The sequence below is a fragment of the Nomascus leucogenys genome, chromosome 8, assembly GCF_006542625.1.
Source record: "Nomascus leucogenys isolate Asia chromosome 8, Asia_NLE_v1, whole genome shotgun sequence".
Lineage (NCBI taxonomy): Eukaryota > Metazoa > Chordata > Mammalia > Primates > Hylobatidae > Nomascus > Nomascus leucogenys.
Window position 1 is genome coordinate 100,450,802 of NC_044388.1, and position 24,831 is coordinate 100,475,632.

At 53.8% G+C, this 24,831-nt stretch overlaps 1 protein-coding gene across 2 annotated transcripts in view; it reads left to right on the plus strand.

Moving 5' to 3' along the window:
- The window catches only part of NEK6 (NIMA related kinase 6), a 102,080-nt gene that overhangs the window by 65,972 nt on the left and 11,277 nt on the right, over positions 1-24,831 (plus strand). For both annotated transcript variants that reach the window (XM_012509009.2, XM_003264116.4), the window contains exons 6-8: positions 3,903-4,011; positions 4,923-5,030; positions 23,501-23,595. In XM_012509009.2, coding sequence (XP_012364463.1) covers positions 3,903-4,011; positions 4,923-5,030; positions 23,501-23,595 — 312 coding nt within the window. The remainder of the gene's footprint in view (positions 1-3,902; positions 4,012-4,922; positions 5,031-23,500; positions 23,596-24,831) is intronic.

A 24,831-nucleotide genomic window follows, 5' to 3' on the forward strand; every position in this document is an offset into this window, starting at 1 on the left:
CCCAGTATGCTCACGCGTCCCTCACCAAGTCCCCACCGTCCTCATATAGCAAAGCTCAGAGAGGTCTAGTCTCCTGCCCAAGGCAGCTCAGCCTCTAGGTGGAGGCCCCCAGGCCTGCCTGACCCCCAGGCCCAGACCCTCAGCCCCTACTCCACTGCCCCTCAGTGGAGGTCCTCACATCCCTACTGGCTTGGACCTCTGTCCCCAGGGCCCTGCTGCGGCCCCATCACCTCTCTGCCCTGGATGCAGCCTGCCAGCTCCCGAGTGAGGCTGGGCCCTGCTCAAGCCCCCACCCTGCTCACAGCTGCACTTGGAAATGGGGCCGGATGTGGGTTCTCTGTCTTTCCCATCAGGAGCTGGGGATTGAGCAATTGCTCAGTGCTCTTCTGAAATTTGGCTCCTAGGAATACAGGCATCACTGGGAAGTGGCATTACTTGAGCTGTTATCACCTGCTCTTACATTTCCGTTGACATATTAATGCCTTTGCAGGGATGTTAATCTGCACACAGATCCCTGGTGGGAACAGATGTGCTAGATCATGTCTTAGCTCTTCCTCTCCCCCGCCCCCGCTTTACTTGTTTCTCCTTCACACATTCCCTTGTTGAACATACAAGCATAGTGCATCCACTGTGTGCCAGCCCTCATGCCAAGAACTAGGGATGCCGCCAGCATGGCTACCGCCCTCAGGGATCCCAGATTCTAACAGGAAAACAGACCCTTGAATGAGTAGTTAGGAGCCAGTGTGAACAAGCCATGTGCAGGGCCTGTGGGAGTCAGGGAAGGCTTCCTGGAGGAGGTGACACTGAGCTGAGCCATTAGGGGAGGTGGGCTGTCCAGAAGCAGAAATGGTCCAGCAGGGATGGAAAAGGGAAGGGAGCTGAGATGGAGACTACCGGATCACGCAGGGCCTGTTGCTCCAGGCTTGGGATCCAGGACCAGGCCCTAAGGTCAGAGAAGCTTCCTAAGATTCGTGGCGGTGAACAAACATGGTCAGCTCTGTGTTCTAGAAGAAAGACTGCAGGCCGGGTGGAAGGAGAGGTGAGGGCAGGGACGGAGGAGGAGCAGGAGATGAAGGAGAAGCCTCTCCCTGCTGCCAGACAGGAACGCAGCCCATGGAGAGGACGCCTCACCCTCTCAGCCCCAGTGGAGGCCAGACACTGCGGCCTCTCAGTCTCAGTCCATGGAGTGGGGCTGCAGTCAGACAGGCAGATGGGGGGCTGGGGCTGGGCAAATCCCTCTTCCCTGAACCTCAGTTTCCACCCTGTCCCCGGGAACCTCTTAGAGGGTGCATTGCAGGAAACCAGGCCAGGTGCAGTCTCCCTCAGCTGAGAGAGAAGAGGAGACATGGGGGCATTCTATCCAGCATCCCTCCTCTATGCCAGGCCTGGGATGGGGTGTCCCCTTCCCCCTGCACCCCTTCCTTGGCTTGCCTTAGAGCCAACACTGGCTCAGGGTTCAAGTCAGTCATGAACCCAGCAGGATCCAGTCTAGGATGGGTGTGGCCTCAGTTTCTGAGCAGCCACCTGGCCCCCCACGCCTCGGGTCCTTCCTCCTCACCTGGCATGGTGCCCCCTCCTACAGCCTCCACCTCTCTCCCCGCACTGTCCCTGCCTGCTCCTGTTCCCTCCAACCCGGCTCAGGGGCCCTCACCTGCAGAGGTGGCTTGGTGCCGCCACCAGCAGGGGAGGCCTGGCAGTGCAGAGACCCACCCGAGTAAGACACGTCCCCTGGATGGCCTCGGGCGGGTCCCTGTGCCTCAGTTTCCTCATCTGTAACATACCAGCACAGTGCCTGGGGCTTGGTGGGAGCTCGGTTCCCCTGGTTCTGCCTGCTCTCAGGCCACCTCTGGGTTTCCAGAGGAACAGGGGCCACCCCATGGTCGCCCCACTGGCCTCAGAGGCTGTTAGGCAGCAGGGCTTGTGTCCCGAGAGCCTGCAGCCTCAAGGGCTGAGCTGCACCATCACAGCCACGGTGCCCGAGTTATTTACGAGGAAGAGTGAAGCTAGGAGCTGCCGTAGCCCCAGAACCCACCAGAGACTCTGCGCCTCCCCACTAAATGTCAGACAGCGCTTATAGGACGTGACATTTAGAAAATCACCACTCGGCCAGGCGCATCCCTGCTTAAACGCTGTAATGAGGATTCACTCACATCACAGTGTGAATAACATCCCGGCCTGGCCTGCCACAGGCCTGGAGGTGGCCTGGGGGTGGGCTCTGTGCTGAGACCTGGGGCGGCTCACCCGAGAGGGCCTCCCAGAATTGCACCTCAGAACAGCCTCGAGGGGATTTACGACGAGGCCAGGGGCTCCCCACTGCAACTGTCCCACCGTGGGAAGCACCCAGACCTGGGTCCCAGCTGGGTGCTGGGTGACCTTGGGCATGTTCCTGAACCTCTGAGCTCAGTCTGCCATATCAATGGTTACTGGTGTTATTAGAAGTAGGCTAAAGGGGCCAGGCATGGTGGCTCCCGCCTGTAATCCCAGCACTTTGGGAGGCCGAGGCAGGCGGATCACCTGAGGTGAGTTCAAGACCAGCCTGGCCAACATCGCGAAAGCCCGTCTTTACTAAAAATACAAAAAATCAGCTGGGTGTGGTGGCACACACCTGTAATCCCAGCTACTCGGGAGACTGAGGCAGGAGAACTGCTTGAACCCAGGAGGTGGAAGTTGCAGTGAGCTAAGATCACGCCACTGCACTCCAGCCTGGGCGACAGAGGGAGACTCCATCTCAAAAAAAAAAAAAAAGAAGTGGGCTAAGGACTTGGGCTCTCTCGGTGGGAGGCCTGGGGCTGAGCTGTGTTTCTGCCTTTTCCTGCGTGGCCCTCAGTTTCGTTTCCCCATCTGTAAGACGGGCCTAGCCCTCCCTCTTAGGCCTGGCATGGTGGCCACACCCTACAGGTGGTCTGAAAGTGCCGGCCCGGGTCCTTTCCTCCACCCGTGCCCCTTCCCAAGCCAGTGTGTCCTGGTCAGTTCCCAGCTTCCCAGCACCAGAGCAGCTGCCCTGACCAGCAGGCCCACAGCGCTGCCTCTGCCTGCTTTGGGGAAAGGTGGTTGCTTTGAAGCAAAAAGCCCCTGAACAAAAAGCTGGTATGCAGGTAGCTGGTGAAGAATTCCTGCCCCACAGGCGTGGGCCTGGCACCTGAGAGCCACCCCCATCTCGAGCTGAGCTGTGGCTGTCACGTGCTCTGGGCCTGCCCTCTCCAGGACCTTCTGTGACTTACAGCTCACTCAGTGCAGCCAGGGGCGTTTAGTTTTTGTTTTCTTCCTGGAGCACTAAATACGTTTTCCCAGGCAGTGAAGCAGACTGATGCCCGTTGGAACTGGGGTTCCATTTGAGTGCATCAAGCCCATTTCCTCAAGGTTCTCGCCGCGTTTATTAAGAATTCTAGTGCACTGAGATCTGCTGGTTCCGAGGAGATGGGGGCAGCTGTGATTTAATCACCACATGTGTCCTGGGTGCCACCCTCCCGGGCCAGGCTGGGGCTGGGGCTGGGGCTGGGGACAGGGAGAGTCCACACTCATTTCAGTCCTGCAAGGAGTGCCCTGTCGGGGGTGTGTCTAGGAGGTTCTGGAAAAATGCAGTTGAGGGCCACTTTCAGCATGTTTGATCTGGGTGTCCATGCAGCAAAGCCATCCGGACACGCCAGGCCTGCCTGGCCCTCACGGAGCTTGGTGGGTGGGGACAGGGTGGCCGCAGAGTGCCATTCAGGCAGAAGTAGAGGTGTGGACACAGCACTCTTGGTTCTGGGCTTATTGTTTGCTCAGCAGCTCAATCCCCACCTCCTCCCCTGTGCCAGGCACCAGTTGCCCACTGGGGAAAGGACAGAGGCAGTGCCCTGTGGCCACCCGCCTCCAAGCCCGCTCACCCAGGCCTATCCCTCTGCTTGTCTCCCCCGCTGCAGTACTTTAAGAAGCAGAAGCGGCTCATCCCGGAGAGGACAGTGTGGAAGTACTTTGTGCAGCTGTGCAGCGCCGTGGAGCACATGCATTCACGTCGGGTGATGCACCGAGGTACGTGCCACCAGCCAGGAGCCACCCGGAGCCCAAGTGCCCCTGGAGCCCCAGGAAGACACTTGCCCATGGTTCCTCCAAGGTCCTCAGGGGCAGCCCCTTGAGGAAGTTGGACCGCTCTGTATTCCCCAGGCAGGGGGGCTGTCCAGCAACCACACACACACGCGCCTGGGTCAGGGACCTCCCCGAAGTGGAAAGTGACGTGAGCCCCAGGGGGCAGGGGCCCTGCTAGGCACACCACTTCCAGTTCCCCACAGCAGCCTGGGAGAGAGGTCAGGGGAAGCCTCGCACAGAGGGGACTTTCATGGGGGCTTTGCCGTCTCAGCGGGCTGGGCTGAGCAGGGGAGGCACCTGAGAGGGGCGTTTCCACAGTTGACATCACTCCGAGTTGTGAGAAAGGAGCCTGCTGGGTGCCCGGCAGGGCATGGGGTCCTTTCGTAGGCTGCTTCATGGGCACCTCCGTTCCTTCACTCTACCTGTATCTCTCGGTGTCTGCTGTATTCGAGGCCCCGCCCTCACCAGGGGGTACGGCACTGGGTGCCCCACTGAGCATTTCGTTCATTCATTACACATATTTTCCCTGAGGGCCTCCTGTGTGCGAGGCACTGTTCTAGGCATGGAGGATACAGCTCTAGAGCAGAAAACAGGAGCACAGAAACCCCTGCTCTCTTAATCCTCCCAGCAGCTCTGTGAAGTTGGTGGAGGAGACCCATTTTACATATGAAGAAACTGAGGCTCAGAAATGGTCAATTTCCCGAGGTCCCACAGCCAGAGGCAGGACAGGGCCTTGCCCTGAGGGAGCAGGACCTGGGCTAGGCCTCACCTCACCTGCAGCTCCCCCTTCCTCTCGTCCTGCCCCACCCACTGCAAGCCTCCTACCCCACACCAACCTCCTTCTCCTCGCCCTGCAGACATCAAGCCTGCCAACGTGTTCATCACAGCCACGGGCGTCGTGAAGCTCGGTGACCTTGGTCTGGGCCGCTTCTTCAGCTCTGAGACCACCGCAGCCCACTCCCTAGGTAAGGGGGACCTGTCTGTGCCCCAGCAGCCCCCAGCGGTCCTGGTGACCATGCAGAGAGATGTAAACATTCTCCCCACGTGTGTTTGGTCAGTTAGTGCGGGAAGATGCCTTTTTTTAAGCCCCAGGGTTTTCTCATCTATTCAGAACAGTGACCCAGAAGGGAGTCAGCTGTGGCCAGAGGAGCCCAGCTGGGGCTTCCCACACCCTCTGATCACCTCCCGGCCCTTGCGGGAGAAGCTGACTGAGCCAGTTGCTTAGAGCCGGGAGTGTGTCTGTGGCACAGGGCAGTCATCTTCCCACTGCTGTGAGTGTCCCGTTCACGGGCAGCACCCTTGGTCCATCCCTCCTGGGGGGTGGATATTTGCACTGTTCCTAGTTTTTGGCTTTTAAACCGGCGGTTTTGAGGCTGTGGGGACCAGGTGCCTGCCAGGGAGGAGGTGACATTGTAGCTGGACCATAAAGGGTGACCAGATGCTGTTGGGACAGGGAAGGGGAGGTAGCAGCGTTCCAGGAAAGAGTGGGTGAGCCTCGGTGTGCAGCTGAGCTTGGCTTCGCCACAGACCAGGGTCCTTGCAGGAGCGGCATAAAAGGCAGGCAGGGCCTTGAACTCTGAGCTCAGTGGGCTGGACACCACCCTATGGGTCGGGGGGTGCTGAAGGGCTGGACTCGGGAAGAGACTTGGTCAGATGTGTGTTTTGGGGACACGTGAAGCAATGGCAAGCTTCAGTATCCACACACTAGGTATGTAACCAAATGTGAAACTTGGAATGCTGTACGATGGGGGATTTTTCATTTAGTGAGAACACAGGAACCAAGAAAGCCCCCGCTTCCCCACCAGTGGAACACAGGAGCAGGGTCTCCTGTGCCTTACTACAAGGCTGTCTGGGTTTCACCACGCCCGTCTGTGGGAACATTTCCCAGAGGTCCATGGAGTGGGCGAGGGCCACTGCTTTCTCAGGGCTAGTTCCCGGCTCTTTGAGGTGCGTTTGCAGAGGAAGGTGCCCCCAGGCCCACCCGCTGCGTGCTGCACCTGCCAGCATCCGCTTCCCCAGGAGGGAGCTGGGCCCCAGGAGGGAGCTGGGCCCCAGGAGCTGCCCACTGCCTCCTTGAACACCGCCCCATACCAGCTCATTTCCACCCCACTCCATGGCTCAAGCCAGGACGTCTCCTATCCCCAGACCCCCAAGTGCCTGTGGCAAGCGGGGTGTGAGAGAGAGCAGCATTGTCTGGGCGGAGGCACTTTCTGGAAGTCACAGTGTCCTGTGGAAAGTGTCACTGTTCACACAGGTTCCAGAGAGACTCTCAGTGTGTCACACACACTTAGGAGAAATGTACGAGTCTAGAGACCAGCGGCTCCCGGCAGCTGATGGAGCCAGCGGGGGTGGCGGGGAGGGGGTTGTTTTGAAACTCTCGTCGCCACGTGGCCAGGCCTCAGGAGCTCTTCCTTTAGCTCCAAAGGGAAGATGTGTCAGGACCCACCCCCCAGGGAGTATGGGATTCTCCACTCATGCCCCTGACAGCCCCAAGCATCCAGCGATCCTTCCCTTTAGCAGAGGAAGAATGTGAAATCCAGGCACTCGAGAGATTTTTCCGAGGTCACGTGGCAGCAGGCCTCTCCTTACAGAACCCATGCTGCTTCCAGGAAACGAGGGCCGGGGGCCTCGGCGGATACTGTTGGAGTCCCCCTTTGGGGACCTGGGCCACTGACTCTCCGTTGCTGGAAGGAAGCCTCGTCTTTCCCTGTGCCCTCAAACATTTACTTCCCTTGTGAAAAACCAAGGGTTAGGCCGGGCGCGGTGGCTCACGCTTGTAATCCCAGCACTTTGGGAGGTCAAGGGGGGCGGATCACGAGGTCAGGAGATCGAGACCACGGTGAAACCCCGTCTCTACTAAAAATACAAAAAATTAGCCAGGCGTGGTGGCGGGCGCCTGTAGTCCCAGCTACTCGGAGAGGCTGAGGCAGGAGAATGGCGTGAACCCGGGAGGCGGAGCTTGCAGTGAGCCGAGATTGTGCCACTGCACTCCAGCCTGGGCGACAGAGCGAGACTCTGTCTCAAAAAAAAAAAAACCAAGTGTTTCGGTCGGTTTGGGACTATTTACCTGTGTGGTTGAAGGGCTTCGAAAAGACCAGGAAATTCAAGGGAAGCTGTCAAAGAGAAGAGTTAAAACCACTGCCTCCTGTCCCCTGTCAGTCAGCACCGAGCCTTTCTCTGTCCCACTGCAGAAAAAAGACTGCAGCGCTCCGTCAGAGCCGGTTAGGATCGCATCATTAGGAATGGGCAGAGATGCGTCTCATCCGACAGTATGATTTTATTGACTTGGACTGGTGCACTTATTATATTAATGAGAAGGAATTGGAACTTGGGAGAAAGCCGCCCTCATAAGCTGGGCTCTTCCCGAGCCCTCCGAGCACCGACCAGGCCACATGATGGGTGGAAGGAGCCCTCCTGGGGCCTGTCCCCACTCCGGGCTGTGTGCCCGGCATCCAGGAGAGATGCCCAGTGAGCTGAGGCCTGCACGGAGCTGAGCAAGTCCCTGCCAGCAGGACAAGCTCCCAGAACCAAGGGCCTGCACCCACCAGGTTCTAGGATGGTGACAGTGCCGAGCCAAAGCCCAGGACCCGTATCTTCCAATACCCAGCGGAAAGACCCCTTCCACCAAGAGGTTCTGCAAACAGCTAAGTCTTGCACACACGTTTGGTTGGGCAAGAGATTGAACTAATTACCATTGCACTGTGACTCAGGAGGGGCACAGGGGCCAGGGACACTTCACGCCCTGTGCGTGGGGATGAATTATGCATCTCCCCCATCTCATGTGCACCTACTATGTGGGGATGCTGTGGTGGCAGCCACGTTGCCCCGGCAACCACCTCGTCTCCTAAGGCTGCTGACCCAAGAGCTGGGCTTATGCAAATCTGGTCTCCTCGCACTTCCCCCTTCCCTGGGCCCCCTCCCCACCTCTGTATTTGCTAACACGAGGCTGGCATGAAAGGGCATTAGTCAGTGCCATGGTCGGGCTGACAGGTGCGGTACCCAGCGGTGGCAGAGCGGCTGCCTCGGTGTCAGAAATAGGAGCCGTAATTAGAGCGCGGAACAGAATGAGCGTCAGACGAATTACCAGGCAGCAGATCATATTTGTCAGGAAGGATTGCATACATAAAAATTAAGTGACAGTACACGCCGGCGTAATGCAGGAAAAATGAAAGATTTGCCTATACACAGCTCACAAGCTACAAGCAAGTGTCTCGCTCCGAGCAACGGCAGCAGCTGCAAGACAAATCACGGGGCTGGGAGAGCGGGCGGGCAGGCCTGGCTCCTCCGTTGTAGTGACAGGGCAGTCTGGGTGACAGGCAGCCACGGGTGACAGGGCGGGAAGGGCGGCTGGTCACACCCAGGCCCAGGCAGGGCCCGTGCTGCCTCTTGGGGGCTGGGGGAGGGGAGCAAGTCTAGTTGGGGGTGACCCCATCAGGTACTCGAGGTCAGGGCCCCACTGGGTCTCCCAGGGCTTAGCCTGGCCCTGAGGCGCAAACCCCTTCCTTCTCCTTCCTTGAGCAAACGGCCTGGCCCTGGGCTGTGTGCTGGGGATATGTGATTATGCAGCTTTCGAGGAGACAGACACAGTCCATGCCAGGTGGCATGGTGAGGGGACAGGTGGGACTGCCTCTTGGGGCCCACTGTGGGCAGGCAGGGCAGGCGTGGGGCTCCGTGATTCTATACAGAGCCCCAGGGAGCCCAGGATGGCCCCACCCCTCCCACAGCCGCCCTCACTTCGTTACTCTGTAGCCACTGAACTCACTGAAAAGATGAGTTAACCATGGAGAAAAAAAGAGTTCAAAAAACATTTTGCTTTTTTGTTGGCCGGTCTTGGTGGCTCTCGCCTGTGATCTCAGCACTTTGGGAGGCCGAGGCAGGCAGATCACTTGAGGTCAGGAGTTTGAGACCAGCCTGGCCAATATGGTGAAACCTCATCTCTACTAAAAATAGCAAAAAAAATTAGCCGGGCGTGGTGGTGCACACCTGTAATCCCAGCTACTCAGGAGGCTGAGGCAGGAGAATTGCTTGAACCCGGCAGGCGAAGGTTGCAGTGAGCCGAGATGGCACCACTGCACTCCAGCCTGGGCGAGTGACTCCATCTCAAAAAAAAAAAAAAAAAAAAAAAATTTGCTCATTTTGCTTTTTTGTAAACCATCACAAGGCTTACTATTATCCCATTTTACAGATTAGGAAATTGAGGCCCAGGGAAGTAAGAGAGACCACATCCCTGTGGTCACCCAGCAGCCAGGTACCAGAGCCCCACTGGAAATCAGCTCAAGTTGAAGAGCCCTTCTCCGGGCATCAGCCTGCAGCATGGCCCAGGGAGGGTTTGGGTTGTGGGTGCCCAGGGAAGGGGTCGAGAGAGGATCCCCATCGAGACCTCAGGTGCGAGGAACACCTAAGGCTCTGAGCGCTCCATTCCTGAGGAAAAGCCCACCTGACCTCGCCAGCGGCAGGTGTGGGTGGAGGACCTGGAGCTCATCCTGGGCCCCACAGGGAAGGACAGAGCCTCCTCTCATGGTGTGTGTCAGCGCTGCCTTGCAAGGGATCACACCATGCTGTGATGCGTCTGTGCCCAGGCCTGGCACGGGGGCCCTTGTGGAACATTTGCTGAGTGGATGGACGACCTTCGTGGCCAGGCATCCCTGGGGACACCCGTCAGTGCAGGTGCGGAGGGCCATGCAGATGCATCCCAGGCCGCCTCCTGCCCCAGCCCCACCCTGCGTCCCATCCCAACAGTGCAGGATGCCTGGGAATGGTCCTGTCGGTCCCTCAGGCCCAGAATCCCTGCCTCAGCAGATGGATCTCAGGCCTGAGTTTCAGCTGAGGTTCTGAGCACTAACCCCTGGGTGGCAGTCACAGGTCTGCCACGTTCCTGGCATTTTCAGGGGCACAGACTGTTAGGAAGAGACGAGCTGATGCCAAGAGGGGAGGGGAGGAGAGGGAAGGGACTTAAGGGGCCAGAAAGTGAGGAGTCAATCTGGACCTGGGATGTAAACTCCAGCTCTTTGGTTCATTCATTCATTCATCCATTCGACGAGGATCTGTGCTAGGCCTGGGCCGTTCCCCGGGAAGGCTGACTTGGCCCCTGCCTTTGTGGAAGATACAGCCTGGTAGGAGAATCCATTTAGTCTTCACCATGAACCAAACACTCCTCCAACAATTGCTTCTCATTTTCCAGAGAGGGAAACCAAGTCTGCAGAGGTCGGGGGGGACCCTCTGTTTTCCTAATGGGGAGACCGAGGCTGAGAGAGAGTTTCTGTTCTCAGCCAGGGAGTGGAGGAGGCAGGTCCAGCCCAGCCAGCTCCAGCTCCACGTCACTGCTGTCCCCACCTGCCCCTGTCTGTCCCATGGAAGATTCAGTGCCAAGGCACAGCTGCCCAGCCCGATGTCCCGCCGGCTGGACGGATGTCAGCAAGGATACCGCATTTCTCCAGCTGCTTTCCAATCCACCATCTGGGGAAGAGGGGCAGCTTGCAGACACCAGCCTCCCCTTCTTGTGAAATCTGCCTTTTTCATAGCTAATGAACATGTTTCAAACACCGAGAGCATTTCAAAATGGCAAAGTTTGTTTTGACAGGACCGGCGCATCTTGGGGAAGCGGGGCCCCTTTAATCAGCCTCCCTCTTTCAGATCCCACATTCTCCTCTGATATCTCCTGGGTTTGAAATCGGGAGTTCTAGGTAGAGATTCCGGGAAGGTCAGGGTTTGTCAGGCTCTTCTTTCATACACACAGCTCTGTCCCCACCAGGAGGAGGGGGCGGTGGGACTCTCTGGGAGGGGCGTGGAAACCCAGGCTGCACAGGGCTCTGCCTCTGCGTCTTGGCATCGCCGGGAGATGGGCCGGGGTAAGGCCTGGGCTGCGCTGCACACAGAGGTCATCCTGGGCAGGACCCCTGTCTGTGGAGGCCCCTCCTCCTGCCAGCTTCCCCGACTCCTCCTCAGAATCCCAGCTCCCCTGGCGTCTGGGGATGCGTCCTCCAGTGGCCCGCTGCAAGCTGGGGGTTTCTTTGAAATCTCTCGTTTTATCTTCAAAACTCATGCGAGTTGGGCATTGTGCTCCGTAGTGTCTGAGTGGCTGTTGTCAGTATAGACACCAGGCTTTACGTGACTTATTCCCAGACAAGTTGGCATCACAGGAAGAGGTGCTGTATCTGCCCCTGTAGCTTCACACAGCCCTAGCTCCAGTCCAGGACACCCTGACCCCAGTGAGACACGGCACCCTGACTTTAAGATAGAAGGGAGAGCAGCCCCTCCCCTGGGTCAGGGGGTTGGGGAACAGCCCCTCTCCTGGGTCAGGGGGTTGGGGAACCTGCCGGGAGGCAGGGACCTGAGGACCCTGTGCTGCCCCGCTCAGGATGGGCCAAGCCTCTCTCAGTTAAGGCTTCACTAGTTCCTTCACTTTCTTTACCTTTCCGTTGCACAGATGCTCACTGAGCGTCTGAAAGAGTGAGGTGGGTGAGTGAGGCCTTTTGGCAGCTCCTTTTAGACGGGAACTAACAGTAACATCTCTTGTAAGAGATACAGGGTCCAGGTTCCACCCCTGGAGATTCTGGCCCCCAGGTCTGGAGTTGGACAGGAGATCCGGATTTTTAACCAGCCTTTCCAGGCAATGCAGCTGCAGCGTGGATCAGTTCAGTCCGTTCTTGATAGACACGGCCAACTGGCTCTTTCTGAATACTTCCTGGGACAGGCAACTAACTCCCTGCCTCCTGATGGACCCACTCCTGCAAGGTCCCAGCAGGGTCAAGGCTCAGTTAATCTTAGTTGGAGGTGGGCAGGTGGCTGGATGGATGGATGGGTGATGGACAGACTGATGGATGAATGAATGGGGGATGGATGGATGGATGGATGGATGGATGGATGGATGGATGGACGGACAGACGATAGCCAATTATGGATGGTTGGACAGTTGGGTGGATGATGAATGGATGGCAATTTGCAACACTAGCATCTTAGAAGAAAGCTCCAAATTGCATTTGGGTGTTTGCCTTTTCTCCTTACACCAGTGGAAGTGGGGTAAGCAGAAAGAGCAGTGAGGTGGCAGAGGAGTGAGGTGAAGAGAGGAGGGGACGGAGGGCTGGTGCCCCAAACCTCTCTCTGCCCGTGTGCCCAGGCTTTCAGTATAAAGCCAGGCTGAGACAGGGATCTGTCGGCCTGCCTTGGCGCCCCAGCAGAGGCAGGAAGTGGTGATGGAACAAAGGGACAAACGTAATGTTTGGGTCCTGCTGAGCAGCCGGCTCTCCCTGGCCAGGGGAGGGGACCTTAAAGGAGCCCACAAGGTGGCAAAGGGAACAGCATGTGCAAAGGCACAGAGGTGAGTGGAAAAGCAGGCTGGGGCTGGGGCTGGAGTGGCCGCTGTGGGAGGACCCGGGCTGAGGGCCAGGCACTCCAAGCCCTTGCTTTCCGATGGTCCTGGCCAAGGCAGCGCCAGGCCACAGCCCGGCCCCAGTGTAGGTGACCTCTCCCCACAGCATCCCTCCTGTAGAGGCCCAGGCAGATCCACAGTGAGCAGAGGAGACTGAGGGTGGGAAGAGCCTGTAGGATCAGACAGGAAGGGGCTTGGCCAGGAGTCTGAAGAGTGCAGTGTTAGCCAGACAGTGGACAGTGGTATCTCTCACTGGGGACAGGACTCCCTGCCTGCATCTGTCCCCTGCCATCTCTGTGTGCACCCCATCAGCCCTACATCATTGTCCAACCTGTAGGCACATCCATCCATAGCACCCGGTGCTGGAATCCACTTACATTTTTCCTGAGGCTCCCACTGTTCACCAAGAGCTGTGTGTTTCATCCCATGGTTGGCTACGACAAGCCATCCATTTCACACTGGCCTGTTCCTTTACTTTTGCTCCCTCTTGACCAAAGTATACAAGGTGTTGCTGCTGGAAGTTGCGATTTGCTTTCCCAATAGAACCCCACATGGATTCATATGTTGACTGACAGCCCTTTCTGCTGAGTAGCGGTTAGCCCCTGGCTTTGCTCATCAAGTATGCATAGAGGATGACACCTTTCTCACAAGCAGGGCTTTAAGTGAGGGCTGCTGTGCTTGTTTGGGGATTATTGCCATGAAAAGGAGCTTGGTATCCTGATAAAGCAATAATCACATCTCAGACACTTGAGCTCCAGGCAGCCATCAGTTAAATAAGCAGTGTGTTCAGCTGCAAGGAAGAATTGTGGGCAGGGGCACATGCTGCCACATAGCTCACGGGCAGGCGGATTCATTCATCCAGTGAGCGGACGCCCACAAGGCACCCACTATGAGCCCTCCTGCGCAGGGTACTGGGATACGGCAACAAACAAAGTCCTGCCACTGGGGGTTCACAGCCCAGAGCAGAGATTTCCAACACCATTACAGCCTCTCCAAACACTGCGAGGTAGTTCTTCATCCATCTCCATTAAGAGAAGAAAAACAAGCCCGGATGCAGTGGCTCAAGCCTATAATCCAAACACTTTAGGAGACCAAAGTGGGAGGATCGCTTGAGGCCAGGAGTTTGAGACCAGCCTGGGCAACATAGTGAGAACCTCTCTCTGCAAAGAATTTTAGGTGGGGCGTGGTGGCTCATGCCTGTAATTCCAGCACTTTGGGAGGCTGAAGCGGGCAGATACCCAAGGTCAAGAGTTCGAGACCAGCCTGGCCAACATGGCGAAACCCGTCTTTACCAAAAATACAAAAATTAGCCAGTCGTGGTGGTGTGCGCCTGTGGTCCCAGCTACTAGAGAGGCTGAGGCAGGAGAATCACTTGAACCCAGGAGGCAGAGGTTGCAGTGAGCCAAGATCATCACACTGCACTTCAGCCTGGGCGACAGAGCGAGACCCTGTCTTAAAAAAAAAAAAAGAAGAAGAAAGAAAGAAAAAACAAGAATATAATAAAGTTCAAAATGTTAAACTTGTTCAGTTTTGTAAAGAACTGTCCTCAGTTTTGAGAAATGGGTTTTCTGAATCGTACCAAGCTGTCTTTTCTTTTAAAAATCATAGTGACTGACCCTAAATGGTAGTCGGGGGCTTTGTGTTTTTTAAATACTTCCTTCATGAAATTAAAAGTTACCTGTGTTTTTCCCGAAATCTCCTGACCATGAAACCCTGAGGCCTGGGCCCGGTGCCTTCTGAGTGTAGCCCCTGAATGGTCCATTCTCCTCCCAGGGTCCTGGGTCCCCTCTTCCTCGTGTCACAGGCCACATCAGCCAGCCTTTGCCACGCTGGGACTCCAGCTCGCCACAGAGACTCTCGTTAGAACAGCAGCAGCCTCTGTCACATGACATGGTGTCTCCAGGCCAGTGAAAATATTCTCAGTTTAGCAACCTTAAAAATCCAGTCCAGGCCAGGCGCAGTGGCTCACACCTATAATCCCAGCACTTTGGGAGGCTGAGGCAGACGGATCACCTGAGGTCAGGAGTTCGAGACCAGCCTGGCCAACATGGTGAAACTCCGTCCCTACTAAAAATATAAAAATTAGCTGGGCAAACCAAACACCGCATGTTCTCACTCATAGGTGGGAATTGAACAATGAGAACTCATGGACACAGGAAGGGGAACATCACACTCCGGGGACTGTTGTGGGGTGGGGGGAGGGGGGAGGGACAGCATTAGGAGATATACCTAATGCTAAATGACAAGTTAATGGGTACAGGAAATCAACATGGCACATGGATACATATGTAACAAACCTGCACATTGTGCACATGTACCCTAAAACCTAAATTATAATTTAAAAAAAAAAAAATTAGCTGGGCATAGTGGCACGTGCCTGTAATCCCAGCTACTCAGGAGGCTGAGGCATGAGATTCACTTCAACCTGGAAGGCAGAGGTGATCGCGCCACTGCACTCCAGCCTGGGTGACAGGGCAAGACTCTATCTCAAAAAAAAAAAAAAAAAAAAATTCCAGGCCTATGCCTCTAGAATAGCCATCCACACAATGGGCTGATAGGAGAATGTCAGGTTACAGGACCAGATTCCTGGGCTCCACTCCAGACCTGCTAAATCAGCCCCTCTGCTGAGGTTTTCATGCCTCTGGTGATGGAGAGCTCACTCCCTCAGGAAATCCTCCCATCTTTGCACGGTTCCAGCTCATCCAACATGTGCCCTGCTGCCCAGAGATAACCCGATAGGTGCTGGGAGGTCAGGGCACAGTCCTCCACAATTTCCTCAGTGTTAGCCTTTCCTGCGGGGAGAAGAGGGACCCTGAGGACAGGCCCTGAAGCCCTCTGGCTTCCCTCTTGGCAGCAGAGCCCCATCTTCACCATTAACACCTTTTTCCTCTTTCACTTGTTAACTGAGGTATTGTATACATACAGTGAAGCTCCTGGAGCCCTTTCCTGGTCACCACTCCTATAGAATAGCTTTTCCTATTCTTTAATTTCACATAAATGAAATACAATAATGTGCTCTTTTGTGCCTGGTTTCTTTTACCCAGCATTACGTCCATGAGCTGCATTCATTTTGTCGTGTATAACTGAGGTTTTTTCTTTTGCAGTGCTGTACAGTATCCCACTGTGTGAACAGACCACAGTTTATCAATTGATCCAACATTTGTTTCTGGTTTTTGCTGTTACAAACAAAGCCACTCTGCACATTCTTGATTGTATCTTTTGGTGGATGGAAGCACTCATTTGGGCATCTACCTAGGAGCGGAATTGCTGGGTTATAGTGTTGGCAGTGTTTGGCCATGGTAGAAACCAGCTAGTGGTTTTCCAAAGTAGTTGTACCATTTTACCTTCTCATCAGCAAAGTGTGGACATTCCCGGTGCTCCACACATCACCAGCTTTCATGCGCGTCCGTGTGAAGAGACCACTAAACAGGCTTCGTGTGAGCAACATGGCTGTTTACTTCACCTGGGTGCAGGTGGGCTGAGTCCGAAAAGAGAGTCAGCAAAGGGAGATGGATTATCATTAGTTCTAATAGGTTTTGGGATAGGCGGTGAAGTTAAGAGCAATGTTTTGCAGGCAGGGGGTGGATCTCGAAAAGTACATTTTCAAGGGTAGGGAGAATTACGAAGAACCTTCTTAAGGGTGGGGGAGATTACAAAGTACATTGATCAGTTAGAGTGGGGCAGGAACAAATCACAATGGTGGAATGTCATCAGTTAAGGCTATTTTTACTTCTTTTGTGGATCTTCAGTTACTTCAGGCCATCTGGATGTATACGTGCAAGTCACAGGGGATGCGATGGCTTGGCCTGGGCTCAGAGGCCTGACATTCCTGCCTTCTTGTATTAACAAGAAAAATAAAACAAAATAGTGTTGAAGTCTTGGGGCGGCGAAAATTTTTTGGGGGGTGGTATGGAGAGAGAGAATGGGCGATGTTTCTCAGGGCTGCTTCAAGCAGGATTAGGGGTGGCGTGGGAACCTAGAGTGGGAAAGATTAAGCTGAAGGAAGATTTTGTTTTAAGGGGTGATATTGTGGGGTTGTTAGAAGAAACATTTGTCATATAGAATTATTGGTGATGGCCTGGATACGGTTTTGTATGAATTGAAAAACTAAATGGAATAAGAGAAGGAGAAAGACAGGTATAAAAGGTCTAAGAATTGGAAGGACCTAGGACATCTGATTAGAGAGTGCCTAAGGAGATTCAGCATAGTCCTGCCAGCAAAGATTATTTATTTACTTCAAGAGCTAAGAGTGGCAGTTTGGGGATAGCACCAGGAGATATCAGCTGTGATGGCTTGGAGAAACAGTGTAAACCGGCATTGTAAACAAGAGCAGGGCATGTGTGAGTAGTTGAGAACGGAGTATGACTAGACAGAAAATAGTAGGGGTGACAAGTTTTTTGAGGGCATAGTCTAAGTTGGTCCAGTGTCTGGAATGAGACTGGGGCTTAATAAAAAGGAGCTTAAATGGGCTGTACCTTGTAGCATTCCGAGGACAGGCCTGAATTCTGAGAAGTGAAAGTGGTAAAAGTATTGTCCAGTCCTTTTTAAGTTGGTGGCTGAGCTTGGTGAGGTGTGTTTTTAAAAGACTTTTAGTCCGTTCTACTTTTCTTGAAGATGGAGGACTGTAAGGGATATAAAGGTTTCACTGAATTCTAAGAGCCTGAAAAACTGTTTGGCTGATTTGACTAATAAAGGCTGGTCTGTTATCAGACTGTATAGAGGTGGGAAGGCTAAACTGAGGAATTATGTCTGACAGAAGGGAAGAAATGACTGCAGTGGCCTTCTCAGACCCTGTAGGAAAGGCCTCTACCTATCTAGTGAAAGTGTCTACTTAGATGAAGAGGTATTTTAGTTTTCTGACTCGGGGCATGTTGAGTAAAGCTAATTTGCCAGTCCTGGGTGGCGGCAAATCTTCGAGCTTGATATGTAGGGAAGGGAGGGGGCCTGAATAATCCCTGAGGAGTAGTAGAATAGCAGATGGAACACTGAGAAGTTATTTCTTTGAGGATAGATTTCCACGATGGAAAGGAAATGAGAGGTTCTAAGAGGTGGGCTAGTGGCTTGTACTATAGCATAGCCTGCCTTTGCTGGTGTGTGGGGATTAGACCTGGTGGAACTGCCATCAATAAATCAAGCGTGATCAGGGTGAGGAACAGGAAAGAAGGAAATATGGGGAAATGGGGTGAGTGTCAGGTGGATCAGAGAGATACAGTCATGAGGGTCAGGTAGTGGTATCAGGAATAATGTGGGAGACTGGATTGAAGTCCGGGCCAGGAACAATGGTAATTGTGGGACTTAACAAAGAGTGAGTACAGCTGAAGGAGCCAGGGAGCAAAAAGTATATGCGTCAGGTATGAGGAAGAAAATAGATTTTGGAAGTTATAAGAAATGTAGAGAGTAAGTTGAACATAGTTTGTGATTTTGAGGGCCTCTAAAAGTATTAGGGCGGCAGCAGCAGCCGCTGCACGCAGACATGAGGGCTAGGCTAAAACAGTAAGGTCAAGTTGTTTGGACAGAAAGGCTACAGGGTGCAGTCCTGACTCTTGTGTAAGAATTCTGACCGCACTAACCATGCCTAGGAAGGAAAGGAGTTGTTGTTTTGTAAGGGATTGAGGTTTGGGAGATTAATTGGACACGATCAGCAGGGAGAGCACATGTGTTTTTATGAGAATTATGCCAAGATAGGTAACAGATGAGGATGAAATTTGGGCTTAACTGAAGTAATGGGGGCTGTCTGTGAAGGCTTGCGGCAGTAGAGCCCAGGTAATTTGCTGAGCCTGATGGGTGTTAGGGTCAGTCTAAGTGAAAGCGAAGAGAGGCTGGGATGAAGGGTGCAAAGGAACAGTAAAGAAAGCATGTTTGAGATCTAGAACAGAATAATGGATTGTGGAGGGAGGTATTGAGGATAGGAGAGTATATGGGTTTGGCACCACGGGGTGGAAAGGCAAAACAATTTGGTTGATAAGGCGCAGATCTTGAACTAACCTGTAAGCCTTGTCTGGTTTTAGGACAGGTGAAATGGGGAAATTGTAAGGGGAGTTTATAGGTTTTAGAAGCCCGTGCTGTAGCAGGCAAGTGATAACAGGCTTTAATCTTTTTAAAGTGTGCTGTGGGATGGGATATTGGCATTGAGCGGGGTAAGGGTGATTAGGTTTTAATGAGATGGTAAGGGGTGCATGATCGGTTGGTTGCCAAGGAGGGAGTAGAGGTATTTTATACTTGTGGGTTAAGGTGGGGGAATACAAGAGGAAGACGCAAAGGAGGCTTTGGATTGAGAAGAAGGGCGGCAATGAGATGCAGCTGTAGTCCAGGAATAGTCAGGGAAGCAGATAATTTAGTTAAAGTGTCTCAGCCTAATAAGGGAACTGGGCAGGTGGGGATAACTAAAAAGGAGTGCTTAAAAGAGTATTGTCTAAGTTGGCACCAGAGTTGGGGAGTTTTAAGAGGTTTAGAAGCCTGGCTGTCAATACCCACAACAGTTACGGAGGCAAGGGAAACAGGCCCTTGAAAAGAAGGTAATGTAGAGTGGGTAGCCTCCATATTGATTAAGAAGGGGACGGGCTTACTTTCCACTGTGAGAGTCACCTGAAGCTCGGCGTCTGTGATGGTTTAGGGGGCTTCCGAGGCAATCAGGCAGTGTCAGTCTTCAGCTGCTAAGCCGAGAAGATCTGGGAAGGAGTCAGTCAGAGAGCCTTGGGCCAGAGTTCCAGGGGCTCTGGGAGTGGCTGCCAGGTGAGTTGAACAGTCTGATTTTCAGTGGGGTCCTACACAGATGGGACATGGCTTAGGAGGAATCCTGGGCTGCGGGCATTCCTTGGCCTAGTGGCTAGATTTCCAGCACGTGTAGCAAGCTCCTGGCGGGGGGAGGTTCTGGAGGAACACCTGGCTGCTGCGGTTCAGGTGTTTGGAAGTTCTTGTGTGCTGGAGATGTGGCTGGGGTTTGTCTCACAGTGGAGGCAAGGAATTGTAACTTTTTTCTATTATCGTACACCTTGAAGGTGAGGTTAATTAAGTCCTGTTGTGGGGTTTGAGGGCCAGATTCTAATTTTTGGAGTTTTATTTAATGTCGGGAGCAGATTGGATAATAAAATGTATACTGAGAATAAGACGGCCTTTTGACCTTTTAGGGTCTAGGGCTGTAAAGAGTCTCAGGGTTGCTGCCAAATGAGCCATGAACTGGGCTGGATTTTTATATTTGATGAAAAAGAGCTTAAACGCTATCTGATTTGGGATAAAGAAAAGGGAGCATTAACCTTGACTATGCTTTTAGCTACAGCCACCTTTTTAAAAATAAATTGCTGGGCAGGTGGAGGAGGGCTAGTCACGGAATGAAACTGTAAGCCGGACCAGGTGTGAGGAGGGGAGGTGATAAAAGGATTATAGGGTGGAGGAGCGGAGGCTGAGGAAGAATTGGGACCTAGCTCGGCCTGGCAAGGAGAGGAGAGGTCAGATGGGTCTGTAGAAAAGGAAGATTAGAAAGACTCAGCGACACTTGGGGTTGGGACTGAGGGGACAGGCGGGAGGGAAAGAAGGAGAATTTGGGATGAGTTGCACTGGGCACAGAGACCAGGAAGGGACTGATGTGTAAAAGAATGCCTGGATGTCAGGCACCTCAGACCATTTGCCTATTTTACGACAATAATTATTGTCGTATTTAGATCTTGTAGGATGGAAAAATTGAAAGTGCTGTTTTCCTGCTATTTGGAACTACTGTCGAGTTTGTATTGGGGTCAAGCAGCATTGCAGAAGAAAAGACGCTTAGATTTTAGGTCAGGTGAGAGTTGAAGAGGTTTTAAGTTCTTAAGAACACAGGCTAAGGGAGAAGAAGGAGGAATGGAAGGTGGAAGCTTGCCCATAGTGAAGGAGGCAAGCCCAGAGAAAAGAGTAGAGACACAGAGAAGGGGTGGGGGGTTCTTGCCCTCCAGAAAAGCAGAGAAGGGGTTGGGGCACGGAAATAAGGGATTGGGGCACAGAGATATAAGAGGTTGGGGTGCAGAAATAAGGGATCGGGGCGCAGAGATAAGAGGTCAGGGTGCAGAAATAAGCGATTGGGGGTTCTTGCCCCCTAGAAAAGCGGGACTTGCCACTAAGGGTGAAGGAGAGGGGTTGAGAGGTACTAGCCCCTCCCCCAGAAAAGCAGGACTTGCTGCTAAGGGTGAAGGAGAAAGGGTTGAGGGGTACTTGCCTCTCCCCCAGAAAAGCAGAGAAGGGGTAGAGACAAGGAGAGAAGGGGTTGGGGTACCTGCCCCTCCCCCAGAAAAGTGGGACTTGCTGCTAAGGGTGAAGGAGAAGGGGTTGAGGGGTACTTGCCCCTGCCCCAGAAAAGTGGGACTTGCCGCTAAGGGTGAAGGAGAAGGGGTTGAGGGGTACTTGCCCCTGCCCCAGAAAAGCAGAGAAGGGGTAGAGACACAGAGAGAAGGGGTTGGGGTACTTGTCCCTCCTCCAGAAAAGCAGAGAAGGGGTAGAGACACAGAAGGGGTTGGGGTACTTGCCCTTCCCCCAGAAAAGCAGGACTTGCTGCTAAGGGTGAAGGACCAAGGCAGGCGTCCCTGCGTGGTCTGACACCTTTGAAACGTGGGTGAATAATCAGAGAGGCGTCCCTGCAATGATTAAACACCAAGGGAAGGCTGCCTTCCCAGTCCGTGACCGGCGCCGGAGTTTTGTGTCCACGGATAAAACGTGTCTCCTTTGTCTCTACCAGAAAATGAAAGAAAATGAAATTAAGAGAAGGGAGAGATTGAAGTGTGGTGCCAAGATTGAAAGGAGAAAGAGGTTGAGGGATAGTGAGGGAAGTTGGAGAAGAGAGTAAAAAGAGGCCGCTTACCGGACTTGAAATTAGTGAGATGTTTCTTGGGCTGGTCAGTCTGAGGACCTGAGGTCGTAGGTGGATCTTTGTCATGGAGCAAAGAGCAGGAGGATGGGGGATTGATCTCCCAAGGGAGGTTCCCCGATCCGAGTCACGGCACCAAATTTCATGCGTGTCCGTGTGAAGAGACCACTAAACAGGCTTCGTGTGAGCAACATGGCTGTTTATTTCACCTGGGTGCGGGTGGGCTGAGTCCGAAAAGAGAGTCAGCAATGGGAGATGGATTATCATTAGTTCTTACAGGTTTTGGGATAGGCGGTGGAGTTAAGAGCAATGTTTTGTGGGCAGGGGGTGGATCTCGCAAAGTACGTTTTCAAGGGTAGGGAGAATTACAAAGAACCTTCTTAAGAGTGGGGGAGATTACAAAGTACATTGATCAGTTAGAGTGGGGCAGAAACAAATCACAATGGTGGAATGTCATCAGTTAAGGCTGTTTTTACTTCTTTTGTGGATCTTCAGTTACTTCAGGCCATCTGGATGTATACGTGCAAGTCACAGGGGATGCGATGGCTTGGCTTGGGCTCAGAGGCCTGACACCAACCTTGTTTTTCTTTAACTTTGGTTTTTTTGTCTTTATGCATGCAGATGGGTGCATAGTTGTACCTCATTGTGTTTTTTTGTTTTTGTTTTTTGTTTTGAGACAGAGTCTCACTCTGTCGCCTGGGTTGGAGTGCAGTGGCATGATCTCGGCTCACTGCAGCCTCTACCTCCTGGGTTCAAGGGTTTCTCTTGCCTCAGCCTCCTGAGTAGCTGGGGTGACAGGCGTGTACCACCATGCCTGGCTAATTTTTGTGTTTTTAGTAGAGACAGGGTTTCACCATGTTGGCCATGCTGGTCTCAAACTCCTGACCTCAGGTAATTCACACACCTCGGCCTCCCAAAGTGGTGGGTTTACAGGCATGAGCCAACCACACCCGGCCGCTCATTGTGTTTTAATTTGCCCTTCTCTGATGAGTAGTAAGAAAAGTAGCCTCGCTTCATGTGCTTATTGGCCACTGGGATATTCTCTTTTGTGAAGTGCCTGTTAGAGGCTTTTGCTCATTTGAATAAGGGGGTAGTTTGTCTCTTATGTATTGATTTACGGAAGCTTTGAAATATGTTCTGTAAAGAGTCCCTTGTCAGGTGTATATGTTGGGATGATTTTCTCCCAGTCTGTGGCTTGCCTTTTAACTCTGAATGGTGTGGTTTGATGAACTGAAGTTCCTAGTTTTAATGCCTTACACACGTTTCCTTTTTGGTTAGTGCCTTTTCCATCCTGTTTAAGAGATCTCAGCCAACCCCGAGTCTGGACAGGCTAATTGGTGGGTGGCCATGGGCAGAGCTAAGTGCTCAGTTTCTGGAGCCTGAGGGTCTGGGTTTGAACTAATTCCTGCCACTCTCATGCAAACCTCTTCACCCGGCCGAGCCTCAGTTTCTCCATCTGGAAAATGGAGATACTGCCTCATAGCACTGTTGGGAACAGAAATGAGCTGACACGTGGAAGATCTTGGTCAGCCTCCACAGTGATGATTTTTTCACTGTTCAGAGCCTGATCCTGACTCTTGCGGATTCAGACAGTCCACTTAAAGGACATGTGGTCAGTTGCTTCCCCCAGCCGGGCCAAGGCATCCCCTTCCCCTGGGCAGCTGGCAGAAACACCAACCCCTAGCTCTCCAGCCCCATCCTGATTCTTTTTTTTTTTTTTTTTGAGCCCAAATCTCACTGTTGCCCAGGCTGGAGTGCAGTGGAGCGATCTTCGCTCTCTGCAACCTCCGCCTCCCTGATTCAAGTGATTCTTCTGCCTCAGCCTCCTGAGTAGCTGGGATTATAGGTGTCCGCCACTATGCCTAGCTAATTTTTGCATTTTTAGTAGAGATGGGGTTTCGCCATGTTGTCCACCCACCTTGGCCTCCAGAGTGCTGGGATTACAGGTGTGAGCCGTGGCGCCCAGCCTCCCAGCCTGATTCTTGGTCTAGGTGGGTCCAGGGAATCTGCTTCAAGTCCTCCAGCACCCCAAGTATTTAGTGCCCTGCTAGCGTGGGAACCTCTGATCCAACTGTTCATCTGACAGAGGAAGGCACAGGCCCAGAGAGGGAGAGGGGCTGCTCAGAGACCGAGGCACAGTCTCTCCCCAGCCCCCATGTGCCCTCCCTCCAACCTCACCTCTGTGCCCTGCCCCTGCCCTACATGGAGCGTAAGCAGCCCCCCTTGCTGTGTTGCAGTGGGGACGCCCTACTACATGTCACCGGAGAGGATCCATGAGAACGGCTACAACTTCAAGTCCGACATCTGGTCCCTGGGCTGTCTGCTGTACGAGGTGAGTCTCTGCCCGCGGCTCAGCAGCATTTGGTGGGACATGCGTGGGGGGGTGCCCAGTTAGGACAGGGCTCACCCTACCAGCTCAGGGTTGGAACCCAGGAATGTCATGTCTGCCTGAGGCATCAGTACCACCAGGGCCCTGTCCTTCACCCTCCTCAGCCCCACATGGGGCCTGGTCTGCAGGGCCAGGCTGGCGGAGGCTGTTAGGGGGTGGGCAGCAGTGGGCGGGGTCCGGGAAGGGAAGGCAGAGGGAGCACAGGCCAGGCAGCTGATCCCCAGCTGCCCCTGCCCCCGTCGCCCTGGTAACCACATTAACACACCGGCGATTCTGTTCATCGTTTATTATGGGTCAGGCCCCATGCAGGGCACCTGGGATCAGGAGAGGAGTCAGACTTGCCTCATGCCCCTGAATCGCTCTCCACTGACAGGTGGCCACCCCCTCCAGGCCCAGAAATGTGGGTCTCCCTAAAGACCACCACCTCTCCCCTGGGCTGTGAAATGGAGCTAGGGGATGGCCACTTCCAGACCTGGTGGCCTGCCTGGACAAAGGGACAGGAACATTTCTGAGTTTTGGTGAGCCCAGACGTGAGACAATAAGAATAAATGGAAGCCCCCCACCCATTTTGTCCAGCCACACTGGGGCCCCAGGTGATGAGAGGTGTGGGGAGCGTGAGCCATTCTTGGCCATGAAGCTGTGGCTTGCAGCCACCGGCAGGAGGGAGGCCTAAGCTCTCTGGTGTCCAGGTTGGCAGCCACACAAGCTCTCCCCTGCCCCTAGACCACCAAAGGCTGGGTGGCTCCGGGATTCCATCCACCTGGCTGAGCCCCTCCACATCTATAGGATGGGAACAGGACCACCTGTCTTGCGTTGTCCTCAGTCCTGATAAATGACAGACAGGAAAGGGCTCTGGAAACCCCCCAGGCTGTTAGACACCGAGCCCAGCTGGGTTTTACAGTTGGAATCCTGATTGTTTTTCTCCTTTCCCTGGAGCTGACTTGAGCAGATGTGGGGTCTGGCTTGGAGCTGACGCACTGAAAGAACTTCAGTCTCAGCTGCTGTGGCCGGTGACAGTCCACAGCAGCGATGCTCAGGACAGCATGTCCGGGGCCTGCCTCAAGTGCTGCGCAGTTGTCCGCAGAGCCTGATTGCTCTGTCCCCTTGGGACCGTCGACTCTGAGGCTGACCTCACAGCCCTTGTGCGTGAACTTGAGGGTGACGCTGCCTGCCGCTGGG